Raw genomic sequence first — 13,378 nt, 5'->3', positions numbered from 1 at the left:
AAGGCAACAAGAATTAAGAAGCTTTCAGTGTGAAGACATCATTTATCAAAAATGTTTCTGGATTGAAGGAAAATTATTTCTTCCAATTTACACATTTAACCAACCGATCTGCACATGTAAACAACGCAGTTATAGCGGACGGATGAAAGCTGCAACAGCGTAGTAGGTTCCATTTTGCGCCTTTAGTACCGTTTCTTGCAAGAAATTGTCTTAAACCGACCTCTTCTATCGGTGTGGCCATCTCGGGTTTTTGCTGGAATGAAGCTTCTTAAGAAAGGATTTTGACGCCTTAATACAAATCGAAAGAACCCTGTATTTTGTCAAAAGGGGCAGTTTTTTTATTTTGCGTCAGGAACGCGTGACGAACCCCAAAGAACGTCTGCGTGGGAGGCTAATAGCTAGCTAGAGCTGATATTTCTCACTCTGAACAACTAATTACCCACAGTGCTGCTAAGACCATGCAAAAGAATATTCGGCATTTATCCTGTTAGGCAGTGAAAACTTAAGGTTGTATGTTCCCGTCTTAAACAATCAATTACCAAAAACACAGACAAAGCTTTGAACCTTTTTTTGTGTTTAAAATTCGCTGGATCGTGCATACATACAGGTTCGGTTTTAACTGGCCGGCTTGTCATGAAATTACATTTCTAATTAACTGAAATCGTGGTTTGTAAACTTGTACTAGTTGTACTGACCTGTACTTGTCTCATCATACAAGCCACATAAGTCTTCCCATACTGGCGCTGATCTTTTTTTTTTTTTTTTTTTCTCCTTTCCGCAGTAATTTCCCGTGAATGTTACCAGTGCTTGAGTACACACTCTTGGAGAGACTGTGAGGCCAAGCGAATCAAAGTCACGTGCTTGGGTTCCACTCGGTGCGTGAAAGTCAGCGCCTACAGGAAATCGGGCTTCACGGATAAAGCTTACGCGAAAGGGTGTGCAGCAGTATGTTCGGCATCAGACCTGGAGATATGTAGAGATCCTAATTACAAGTGTGAATTGAGCTGCTGTTCGTCAGACTACTGCAATGGCGCCTATTATCCTAGGCCTAAGCCCTGTTTATCAGGCCACTGCAATGGCGTTTCTGGTCCTGTATTCAGCGGCCTTCTTTTGATTGTTACCGCGAGCCTTGTGTACTTGTTCGGTTTTTAATCCGATCAAATGCACATTAGCGAGCCATATAAGTAACTGTTTCATTTATACAGAATGTAAATTAAGACACGGTGGTGTGTACAACCGGTCAAATTGTCAATGCAACGTGAGGCATGTAATTCGCACGAAGAATAGTTGTTTCTCAATTTTGTACGTTTAAGCATTTTTCTTTTTAATTAAATACGAGTTTCCTCGTCAAGAGTTTATTGATCATTGTTTACAGACGAGTAAGTAAATAAGAATCTTAATTTACTTAAGTGGCAACTGATGCTTCTAGCGCGGTCTGCACCAATTTGGGTAACTAAAACGTAAAGTTTATATTTTACTTATTAAATAGCTGAAATAGTCACATTGCTACAGTTGCTAGGAATTCCTAATATACAACCTTGAAGATAAATAAAAAAACAACAATTCGTCCACGAGCTTGCGTTGGACATGAGAAAATCAAGAACCAAGGAAACGCCGAGTTAGCTACAATCATCTTATAACCAACAAGCGCAAGCTAAGTGCAGGAAAAATTGTTCCTTATAACCGGCTTGACCTGTTATCTATCTTCTTCGTGCCTATCGAAACATAAAGCCTCCTGTGTTATTAAAACAGCCAAGAAATATAATGCTAGATCTTGTTGATTTCATTTTTCAAGAAAGGCCAGAAGACGGTTTAATAATGGCGGTTTTTGTTTTTTCTCGGACATGATGCAAATGGCAAGTCAAAACTCTGGAATTGCATCATCCAGTGAACCAGTTTTACAGGTTTTAATGTAATTAAGGTAAATATGACATGGAATATGCTGTGTCATAAGCACTCCAAGGCACTTACGTCATCAATATGAATTAGGAATAAAATGTTTCTTCTCGAAACATCACGCGGCCAAGTTTGGCAATGAACAGGTTATGGGGTCATGAATGGTCAAACTTATACAGGGTAAAACTTCCTGTTATCCTAGGAAACACCAAGTTCATGAATTTCAAACTAAAAGTGAATCACTAAAGCGAGACATCCGTTTGTGTAAGTCCAAACGTTTTCCCGTCAGAGAAAGGAAAACTTCTTGCACGTTTTCTGGCACGACGTATAGTATAATAGCTGACATTGAGTATCCCAATTAGCGTCAAAGCTAGTCAAAACTCTGGAATTGCGGCATCATCCGATGAGTCAGTCAGTTGTTAATACATAATTATACTGTAGTTAATGTATTAAAGCCAATACTGCCTTAACGAAGCGTATCATAGCTATGCACGTCACCAACAAGAATGAGGAATCAAATGTTCCTTCTTGAAAGATCATGCACCGACACGACGCTGCCACGCTTTTCTGACAAGGAACACGTTATGGGGTCATGGTGAAATAACTTCTCCTAGAAAACAACACATTCAGGAATTTCAAACTAAACGTGGATCACTGAAGCCCGTGACAACTTTTTTGTTACTTTTTGCACTTCTTGTCATTACATGTTAGTATATTTTGAAGTTAATATTAGTTTTCATGCCAAAGAGTTTAGCCTTAATTGCGGAAGTTGCAATAACTTTCTTAAGTCTGCAAAGTCTGGGTAATGAGTTCAAATAGGAAATTGTTCAATAAAGCCGGTGCCACCCTCACCTTTCTTGTCTACAGTTGGCTTGGATGTAAACTTTTCCAGTTAACTTTGATATAAAATCAACTTTGCTGGCTGGGCTGTAAATTTAAGTTTGTTATGAAACCGAAGCTTGTTGAAGTAACTTTTGCATGGGGAAAGACTATCAGCCTCAGAATGTTAGCGGTATAGAATGGTAAATCAGAGCCTTTGCAAGTGTGTGAGACCCTTGTTTTAAATCCGAGACCGAGAGTTCATTGTCTCGATCCACAATTTTCGAGCCCGAGACTCTGACAGCTTCTGAGTGCTGGACAATAATTGTCAAGCACTCAGAAGCAACCTTCTCTTTTGGTTGCCATTCTTCAATAATCATGCATGTTTTCGTTGATCATCCCTTGCACAGAAATAGATGACACTCTTTCCAGTCTCTTGCTCGACATTTTGCGAGACTTCGAGACTCAAATATTCAAAGTTCGAGACTTCAAGATGGTCCAAATTCTACGAGCGCGAGATTTCGAGACGCTTACTTCAAATTCGGAGAAATAGGAGAAAGGAGAGGAGAGAGGTACTACGTTATATAAACAATAGCCTCCATTTGGCGCGAAAATATGCTCAGATATTTGTCCGCGGACATTATCTGTTCCGAGAAACGAACAGTTTTCCGAGAGCGAAGCTCGAGGAAAACTGTGAGCTTCGAGGGGCAGATAATGTCCAAGGACAAATATCTGAGCATATTTTTAAAGTCAAATGGAGGCTATTGTGTTTATTATCCTTCAAATATTTTTCGCAACATGCGGGAATCTCGCGGCAATCGGCAGGATCTGCCATTCTGTCATATGTCAATCACGTCAAAGTTTGTCAGTTGGCTTCCAAAATCTCCACGTCAGATTTCGCTTCAGGTCGAAAGCGTTTGTTTGGGGAAAAGGTAAAACATTTGAAAGGAAAGTAAACTTGTTTAATTCCGTGAATGACAAAAGCAAGATACAAGTGGCGGATAAGGTTACAGGGAATCTGACTACCTCTCGAGAACAAGCTAAAGATCGCTGAAAGCGAAAAACTGTAAAGTATCGCATTCCGTAAAAAGTGTAAACTGCCGTTAACGAAACAGCCAGCGCTTTGTCGTTCTCTTCCTTTATCTCGTGTTCAATTGGAGCAGCACTTTATATCGAAAATACAATTGTGGAATTTGCTAGCCGAAAACGACCTGTGAAGAAATCGAAGCTGAACCTGTAGTCGAATACGACGCCACCGGTTGTTTTTGCTGGATTCCATCAAAGCGCTTTCTTTGCTAACTTGACATTGAATGGAGCCAGCAACGAAGTCGTTCACAATCACTGAGGATTAAACTTGTTGCTCGAGAGTAGGACAAGCTGCTTCTCTTCATAGAGAATTTCGACATCTCGGGGTATCATGGCTGGTTTTTGTTTCGTGGACGACAATTTATGTTCGCGAGCGATCTCGACCAGGTGAGCATTGATAGCAGCATTAACCGGCTTGAACTCTGTCAGTAATGGTACTGAAATTTATTTTTTCGTTATTTAAATTCCTTATATCCAGGCCAGCACGAATTGCTCTCATTGAATTATAACTGTAATATTTGCCGTCGTGTGAGCGAGCTTCGAGCTTATTAATTAAACTCGTTTAATAGCTTGTTGATGGCTTTTTCATTTCGCCAGACTGAAAGAAAACCATAAATACTCTTAAATGAGATGGGCTAAAACTTTACGCCTTTCATATTTTTCAGTTTTACCACATTTTTAATTCAAGGACTGTTAAACAGAGTCAAACCAAGAGAAAATGTCGCAAATACGAGCTTGAGTATTTCAACATTTCGTTTACGAAAAGCTTACCGTCAAAAACGTTTAGAGCGTATGTTGTTTTCTGATACTGCTTTATCGACCAGCAGGTTTATCTCTTCTTCTGTCACAAAAGCAAACCTTTCCCCCATCTTGATATTCATTTTAATTGCAAACTTGACGCTCCTTGAAGTTTTTGAAATTGGGGAATATCACTTGGGGAATATCCTCGGATATTCCCCAGTTTTAGCTGGGGTATATTCGGTCACGTGAGGCGTTTAGACCAATCGCGCGCGAGCGAAAATATTTGATGGATTATAAGGAATGTTATCCCCGGCAAAGTCAAGAACTATCAAATAGAAGAAAGATCCTCGCAGTTTTAAGTACGCAACGTAAGCAGTTGCGAAAAGAAAGCCTGATTCGGACTTATGACTTCTACGACGCCGATGCAATGCTCTACCGACTGAGCTATCAAGCCAAGTGGGAGCTGGTCATATTGTGAGTTCGTAATTTACCCGTGAAGGATGAAGAAAACGATCAGCCTCAGAATGTTTAGTGTTATCTGCAGTTAAATTGGCCAATATTTAATCATGTTTTAATGTCAACTGTTTTCAGAAGCGATAGAAACAACAGTTGTCCCTCGGTCTTATCCCGTAGCCTGAGTATCACTCTTTTTTCCTACTCGTACCCAACAGCCTCTTTTTCTGCCGAGAAATCACATCATGGTGGCGACCACAACGGGACTTTCTTCCGAAATTTTTAACTGAGAGTCCCGACAGCTAATTAATAGAAACAGAGAGGACTATAAGCTTCGAAAGATGTAGGAGTAGGATAACTTTCGACCTTGAAAAACAATCCAGTGTGGTAGCTGACTTGTGTACAAAGCTGTTTAATTTAGCCTAAAAATAGAATGTAGTTCACTGTATTTTTATCTCCCAAAACAGTCAGTACAGTTAATGTTGCATGGCATTTGTGGGGTCTTCCTTTGGACATCTAAGCCGGTGCATCCAGTTTCATTGCGACAATCAGGATGTAATCGAGGTCATCAATTCCCGTCGATCCAAAGCATCCCGGGTTATCGACTTTTGACTTAGTGAGAGACCCATTACTCTGCACCTTGCAGCATAATTTCTATTTTCGAGCAGTACATGTCCCTGGGGTTCATAATAATATTGCAGACTCTCTTTCTCGATTCCAAATGGAGTGCTTCCACCAGCTAGCACCCCAAGGCATCAAAACACCAGACCCTATCCTACTCTCTAACCAAAGAAGCCGAGCATTCCTGGGGATGGCTCTTGCCCAGAGCACTAAGAAAACATAATGTTCCGATATGCGACCATTTTTACTTTTTGTTCGTAAATGACCGTTACCCAACAACTTCACCTCAACGAGGATATTTATATAATGTCTTAGTTTCAATAGCTCGTTCAGTACAGTATAGCACTATCCGAAGAACCATCTGTCAGCGGTTAAAAATTACCATTCCAGCCATGGCTATGGCGCATTTGATCATATACACATGCTAATTTGCGCCATACAAATATTAATTATTATTATCATTATTATGGCTCCGAGCTTCTTTTATCTAATTCCCTCGCCTTCAACTTTATATACTTCGAGGTATTAAGCGTTCTCAGGGGCTACACTCCAAAGTCTGCCTACACTTAACTTTGCAAACTGCTAAACTTATTTCAACTTATTCTACCACTTCCTCAATATATGCAGTATACTGACAATAACGTTTCCATGATGGACAGCAATGGCACTAGACGTTTTTGGTTTTCTGCGAATTGGTGAACTTACCTGCAACTAGATGGAGTTTCGTTTATGCAAGGTGTTCAAAGACAGACACCCAAAGGAGTATATGGTAGTGTGTTTAAAGCTCAGTGTTAAAACAGACCCTTTTTAAGCAGGGACAGACCATAGTTGTGAGTGGGAAACGTTCTCCCTTGTGTCTTACGTCTGCTATAGTAGCATACCTGAATTCCAGACCCTCCTTTTAGACTTCACCCCCCTTTTCTCTAATGAATCAGTTTTGTGCATTCCCAACCCTGGAAAGGCTCATAAAGGAAACAAGGTTCCTTATCGGTAAGGGAGGTCTAGACTCGAGTGAATTTGCTGGGGTACAATTTTCGGATATAATTTTTGGATTTACTCCCATGGCTCATTAAGGTTCCGGGTTGTTAGTCCTCTGACTATATTTAGAGATACATCAAACCCTACCCTCTGCTCTGGAACAGGTACCCCAGAAGCTAGTCAGCGTGTTATAATTTCCTAGTGAAAGTGACACCAATACCTTTTATTTTGGGAGGTTAAGTTTGCACTTCTGGTATATTCATCTACTATAACAAACCCTTCTCATTAAAATTTTATGACGATGTTTAAACTTCCTCAACCCATGTAAATTGAAAGGCAATATATTATTGCAAAATGAAATACATATTACATGTATTGTTCTGCTTGCATAACATTATTCTCGTGTCAAGTCCGATGGGGGAATGCTTTAAATTTTGTGGGAATGAAGTGCCCCTCCCGTGACAATTTCGTCCTCATAGACTCGATTTTCGGAGGCCCAACTACCTCCTCTCTTCCCAGTGTATAGGCCAGGAATGCTCACAGTAGCCCTGAGAGAAGACCAACAGCCTCCTCTTCGCTCATTGTGTGCATCCCCTCGGGCTGTAGGGTTTGTTTTCCTGAAACTCCACTGGTTCACGGAGCTAAAATAATAATTGACCACTTTATCACCCACTACCCCATTTTCATCCACGCAAACTCGTTGTTGTTCTTATCTTAAGAGAAAACAAAAGGACGTTGATGAATTCAAATGCGCAGGTAAGAGTGCAAGTTGAGTTTTTGTTTCGAATTAATTTTATACAGATGTTGAACAAAACAAGAAATTATGAATATGCGTATGTCTAAAAAAAATGCCCGCAATAAGTAATATAAATCGACCAAATGCATAATAGACCATTTTATTCAAACGCCAGGTGGCTTTTGAAGGCAATTTAAAGAGAACAATATATTTTTTTTTCAGCTTTACTCAAGACAGCGTTAGTGTCTATTTTCATAGTCGGGTGATGCCAGGAGGACGAATTTCTTCTCCATTATCTGCGCGAGCAGGCATGTCTTGGGTAGCGTGTGGTGACTTCCTACCCCTGGAATTCACGATCTTATTCCTTTTATTCCTCGCCGGTTTAGCAAGCAATCTTCTATTTGTTTTAATCAGCTTTAAGGAGGTGGTGGATGCGAAAGGCTGCTTTGAGAAGCCCAATCCGCACCTTGTACATTGGTCCATAGCCAATCTCATCATTTTGGTGTGCTACATGCCCCTAGATATTCTCAGCTTCACATCAAGTGGATCTTGGTTTTTGGGGTTGTTCTTGTGCAGGTAAAAGACGTTTGAATTTATTCATTATTTATTCCTATATTCTTTCTACTGCAGTAAGCCCGAAGAAAACGAAGTAGACAGCTCAGTGGTGGATTAAGTCAGTCAACATTCCAAACGCCTCGTGCTTGTCAGATATACTTATTTTTCTGCCGATGTTAGGCTGAAAAATAATATTCTTTTGAATTTTCTTAGCTAGATTATAGCGTATGACATTTCCGTTTTAGAATGTACTGGGGTATCTAAGTGTTCGGTGTCCGGATCTGTATCGAACTGTCATGAGCATCGGACATTTGGCTAGTGCAGGTTTTTAACGTTTTATTGGCTAGTTTTGACCATTTAGAGAAAGGAAGAATTTTATAAGGTTTAGTAAAAAACATACAATTGTATTGTGTTTACAAATTTTCAACACACAAAATTATATTCTTTTCAAAATCTTAGCCTCTGGTTTATTCTTATATTCTTAAAATTTCGCAAATTTCAGCCTCGATATTCTTATAAAATAAATTCTTATAAGAAAAAAAGAGTGTATGTATTCGTTTACATTCCACCTGGTATACCCAAAATTATTTTTCGGTTTGTAAAGTATTCATCTATAGTTCTAATCAGAATTATATTGGCCCTGAACAAGAGAGGACCTCTCTTGCCCTGAAATGCTAACACGACTAAGCTTTCCATGACTGTTACCATTACTTTCGTATATATTGATTTATCATAAGGCTTTTCGGGAATATTACAGACCTCTCAGTTTCTTTCATGTTCCTCTTTAAACTCAACTGCCGGCTAACGTTCACTTTGTCTTATGGTCTATCGATCAGTTTGTTTCAGCAGAAATTTATTCCGATAAAACTATCATTAGAGGCAGGTGAAATTTAAACATTATTCTTTATTCAGAGCAAAGGACCATAGAATCATTTTCAGTGTTGTTAATTGAACTTTTTTTATCAAATAAATTAAAGAAAAACGTACTGTGATAAATTTTTCTTTTTCACGATGAACGCTACAACGTAGCTAACACAGGATTTCAGCCAATTTATAGAAAAAATGAAAACAAGCGCCTCCGATCAATAAAGTTGCAGATGATTACTACTGGCAAAATTTAAATCTACCATGATCTTAAAATTTGCATTAGTGACAGCTTTCATCATGAAAAATAGTTGAAATGATGTTCCGCGGGAACAAATTTTGACAGCAGGCGGTGGAAAACAGGACTAAGAGCAACCTAGTTATAGTTAAAAGTTGTCAACAATTAGTGAGCACTAAAAGCCAAATTGTCTTTCATATGTTCAACAGAAGTCTCGGTCTAATTAACAATTATTCCACGAGCGCGCACGCGTTATACGTCTAGTTGGCTATAACCATCTCATATCCAACAAGCGCGAGTAGAATAATTGTTTATTAAAAACAACCAAAAAATATTGCTAGACTTTGCCGATTTCGCTTTGGAAAAGCAACCAGAAGACAATTTAATGGTCCCTAATTTTCAGCCTTAGTATAATGGCTCATATTTCATGGTAGCTAAGCTAATCAAATCCCTGGAGTTGCATTATACATTGATTCAGGTTTAAATAATGATAGCTGCTTTATATATCGTTAAAAAAAAGTTTCCTTCGATTCAGTAATTTATTGAAAGGTTTGGTGAATGTGGTTAAAGTACAGTATCCTAATTTAAAATGCGGGCACTCTAATGCTGAATATCTTAGGATAGAATTGTGTTCGGTCTTCTTTTCAAGAAAAACACGACTGCTAGGTAGAAAGTGAATTGTCCTGACCAAATCAACTGCATAGGTCATTTTTGATTGGCTGAAACGGGTACTGACTTCATGGAAAAATAACAAAAATGGTCAATTCACTGTGTCTTTCAAGACAACTACTCGAATAAGCGCACCCCTCCTTGCAACTGGGCGGGAAGCCCCCGCAGACCACAGTGGTACAAACTGATACAACAATTATATGAGTTGTTTGTTATCGTCAAAGATAGTAGGACAAATCTTTTTGAGACATCAAATATTAAGCACTCGAACTTTCCCGGCTGGAGACGGCCATATTTTGTACTGCTTCCAAAGGAAATTGTATTGGTAATTTTTACTAACGGCTACTAGCCAAGTCACTAGCTTTCGTCAAAAACGTAGCAATTGTTAAAAGCTGCTAAAGATTGGGATAGAGTCGCTCCCCATACAATTTTATTTTAATTTATAAAAACTTATATACGTTAGACCAACCACATTTTTCGTATTAATTTGTTTAGATTACATGAAACGAAACGGAATAAGGGTCTAATAGTATTTGAATGCCTCCTTGACTAGGAACGTGAGTTCAAATAAGAAACAATTCGTACAAGTCTATTCACGCACGCAAATGTATTTTTCTGCTCCTCTACGTTGCTGAAGGAATCAGAACTAGCCCTCGCTGATTACCAACCTTTTCCTTCCTTTAAATGTTTTGTAGATGGCACTTCTTTATTGAGCGAGCCATGTACTTTGTCATAGCAGCACACTTCTTCAACATGATTCGGGATACTTACCAACCATTCGGTTTTTCCAACGTACCTCCCGCCATGTGGAACAACTGGCTGGTATCGTCGGCAATGATGACCCCCTTGCTACTCACCACGATACAGTATCCAATGGGAGGATGCAATCGGTGTCACGTGGTGGCGGAAACCCTACCTAAGACGCCGATGTTTCAGTGGTGTGAGCTGATATATGTGGTAGTCCTGCCTATTGTGACCATTTCCTTTTACCGTGAAAAATATGGCGAGCATCCTGATTACGAAAACGCCGCCATAACTGGTAAGAATATTAAAGAGATCCGAACCCAAGCAGCCAGCTGCAACTGGCTGGTAATATTTTCGCACAAAGGCATACGCGGTTTGTTTAAACCAGGAACGTCAAAAGTTCAAGCCCAAAATGAAGAAGAAGGAGACAATTTCTCCTTGGCTAGCTTGGTTTTGGAGTTATTTATTTGCCTTAATGTTCATGATTTAAATTTGTCAGCTAAGTACATTTTCACATAGCTGTTTTTAAAAGTTATGGCCATTTCTCCTCTACACAGTCCAAATTTAGCCCCCACCCCCCAAAAATGCTTTTGTGAGCTCAATGACAGTTAAAAGACACTGGGAAATCGTTTTTCCTGTCCTGTACTTCACACAATGAGAATGCACCGGTACCCTAATTAATTGAAAGGATAATACTGAAGACTTGCGGATCGTTTTTCCCATCAGTACCACACACACCTGCCACACCTTCCTTTCCGAGGTCTGCGAGTGTGTTTTGCTCAGTGTAGTGCTCAACGTATTCGAGTAATGAAATAAATGTGATGGTATATTTCCAGCCTGGTGAATGAATAAGAATGATGTATTATTCTAGAAAGCGACAGAGGCATACTCGGAAAAAAGAAATCCTAGTGCTCCTATCAGGAGTCAAACCTAAGACCTTCTCCTGCATACTGCTGTGGTTTAAATGTCAAATGTGTGGTATATGTACATTTATTTCATATACCACACGTTCGACATTCAGACCCTAGCAGTATGCAGGATATTTGTCTCTTGAACCTAGTTTAATGGCCTTAGCTCCCACAAGTCTCCTGTAGCTCAGTGGTAGAGCATCCGAACTAGTAGTCGGAAGGTCTTTTGTTCTCTCCTGATGTCCCTGATAGGGGCACTCGGATTTCACTCGGAGTGTGCCTGTGCCACTTTCTAGAATAATACATCATTTTCGTATCCGAGTAATGTTCCAAGGTCAGTCCCTGACTTATTAAGTGCCTGGTAATGATGTTACTTGCTTTCCTTTAAGGTGCAGATGACAAAAATCGTATATCCAAAGTGGAGCTGCGCTCGATGTGCCTAGCACTCGCAACGGTCCTCTTCATTTGCGTTGTTCCAGCTCGGCTTCTCGAGATGTCTGTTGGTGATTTTGAAGACTCGCCTGGTGATCTCTTTTTCATTTTCTTTGTTACCCGACTGCTGATCCACGCGCAGCCCATACTGTTCGCTATGGTGTGTACAAGCTACCATCCTACCTTCTATGAAGGTCTCAGGAAAACCGTCTATGGAGGGGTCAGGGGCGTATACGGGGTTGTCGCCAGTTGCTAAACACGATCGTCATAGGAAACGGTGGGAAAACCTCTTATTTAACATGAGACAAGTCCACTGAACGTACAAAGGAGTAGTTCATTTATTCATATCTTAAGTAGTCTTCCAGATAAAAGCATATCAATAAATAAACTTTAGTGCGAGTTCAAGACAACTAAACAGAGTTTCGAAGAGTTAAAAGTATCCATTGTTTGTAATAATTAAATTTGTTCAATGTTACGTAATATAAGATCTGGGCCCACAGTGTTTGCCCAACACTTTCAGGGGCTAACACACAAGGTAATGTAGAAATTGCGTACAGTCAGCAGGTTGCATTATCTGCGCACAGCCATAAAAGTCCTCTTCACAGATAGCATTATTTAAAATGGTCATGATATTGGATATTCTCCGGCATCAGTTTTCAACATGAAATCAATTGTTTTCCAATACCTACAATAAAAATATAAGTAACGAACAATGATGAACACTGAGGAAAATTTACAATTAATTCGAGCAAATAAGATCCCATCTGTGTCCCGTTATCCCGTCCTGATGGGAAAAAGACCACTTAAGCAGAGCCTCTGCGGATTTCCATCCACACCGGTCCAGCCGAATGTAGATTCGTAGCAGTTACAGTCGAACCTGTATCAAGCCGCACCGTATTAAGCGGTCACCCTCTATTAAGTGGTCGCGGTCGCCCTTTACTAAGTCCCAACGTGCTGTTTCTAAAGTCGAAACTATTCAAAGACCTCAAAAGATGCGGTAATAAATAGAGTGCCAGGGTACTGAGTTTCGAAAATTCTAAAGAGCTGCAATACTGTCTGTACCGTGATCTTGGCGTTAATGTTTTACTAGTCCTTTTTTACGCCATGTTGTCCTTTGTCACACCATTTTATCGCTGCAGTTTCTTAATAAAGTAAGTAATTCAGTTGTAAGCACTTTAGTGCATAAGCTTTACACTAAGTTATCAAATGTTAGATAAATTTATCTTTTAATGTGTTTGACGTGTATTCTGTGCAACCTGTATTAGCGGTTACTTAGCCATACCGCGAGGGTTACCGCTTAATACAGTGAGCGGTTTAGATTGTATTTGTACCTCAGAGCCGAAACTAAGGCTCTTCTCTTTCATACGGCACCCGATTTTGCGCGCTAGAATGTACACTAATTAGGGACACCTACCGTTCGTTTCAACACCTGGCCCCAGTTGTTCAAAGAGTGGATAACTTTATCCACTGGATAAGTCACTATCCAGCGGAGCAAATGCAACTCCAACTAACACCTTTGGCAAGTTTTCCACACAATCTCATACTTAAATTTCACATAATGAAAATAATGCTTCTACTCTATATCCACAAATTATAGGGCTATTGGGAAAATCTTGCCCACATTTCATCTGCCGGATA

The 13,378-nt window shown here is 39.8% G+C and overlaps 2 protein-coding genes across 3 annotated transcripts in view; both read left to right on the top strand.

The window, feature by feature from the left end:
• Nucleotides 1-2,747, top strand: part of LOC146467770 (uncharacterized) — a 3,346-nt gene extending 599 nt beyond the window's left edge. The window contains exon 2 of the mRNA XM_085125201.1: nt 782-2,747. Coding sequence (XP_084981327.1) covers nt 782-1,152 — 371 coding nt within the window. The 3' untranslated portion in view covers nt 1,153-2,747. The remainder of the gene's footprint in view (nt 1-781) is intronic.
• Nucleotides 2,748-7,230: 4,483 nt separating this feature from the next.
• Nucleotides 7,231-12,974, top strand: LOC146467769 (uncharacterized). Of its 2 annotated transcripts, XM_085125404.1 has the most exons (4): nt 7,231-7,350; nt 7,745-7,906; nt 10,352-10,695; nt 11,698-12,974. In XM_085125404.1, the coding sequence occupies exons 1-4, from the start codon at nt 7,343-7,345 to the stop codon at nt 11,994-11,996; spliced, it is 813 nt and encodes a 270-aa protein (XP_084981530.1). In that variant the 5' UTR covers nt 7,231-7,342; the 3' UTR covers nt 11,997-12,974. The 2 variants fall into 2 exon arrangements, with proteins under 2 accessions (XP_084981530.1, XP_084981529.1); XM_085125403.1 differs by lacking the exon at nt 7,231-7,350 and having other exon boundaries at nt 7,553-7,906.
• Nucleotides 12,975-13,378: the final 404 nt, after the last annotated feature.

Source organism: Pavona decussata, unplaced genomic scaffold (assembly GCF_977016875.1).
Source record: "Pavona decussata unplaced genomic scaffold, jaPavDecu1.1 SCAFFOLD_134, whole genome shotgun sequence".
NCBI lineage: Eukaryota > Metazoa > Cnidaria > Anthozoa > Scleractinia > Agariciidae > Pavona > Pavona decussata.
Note: the sequence above shows the minus strand (reverse complement) of the source record. Positions and strands in the feature narration are given on the sequence as shown.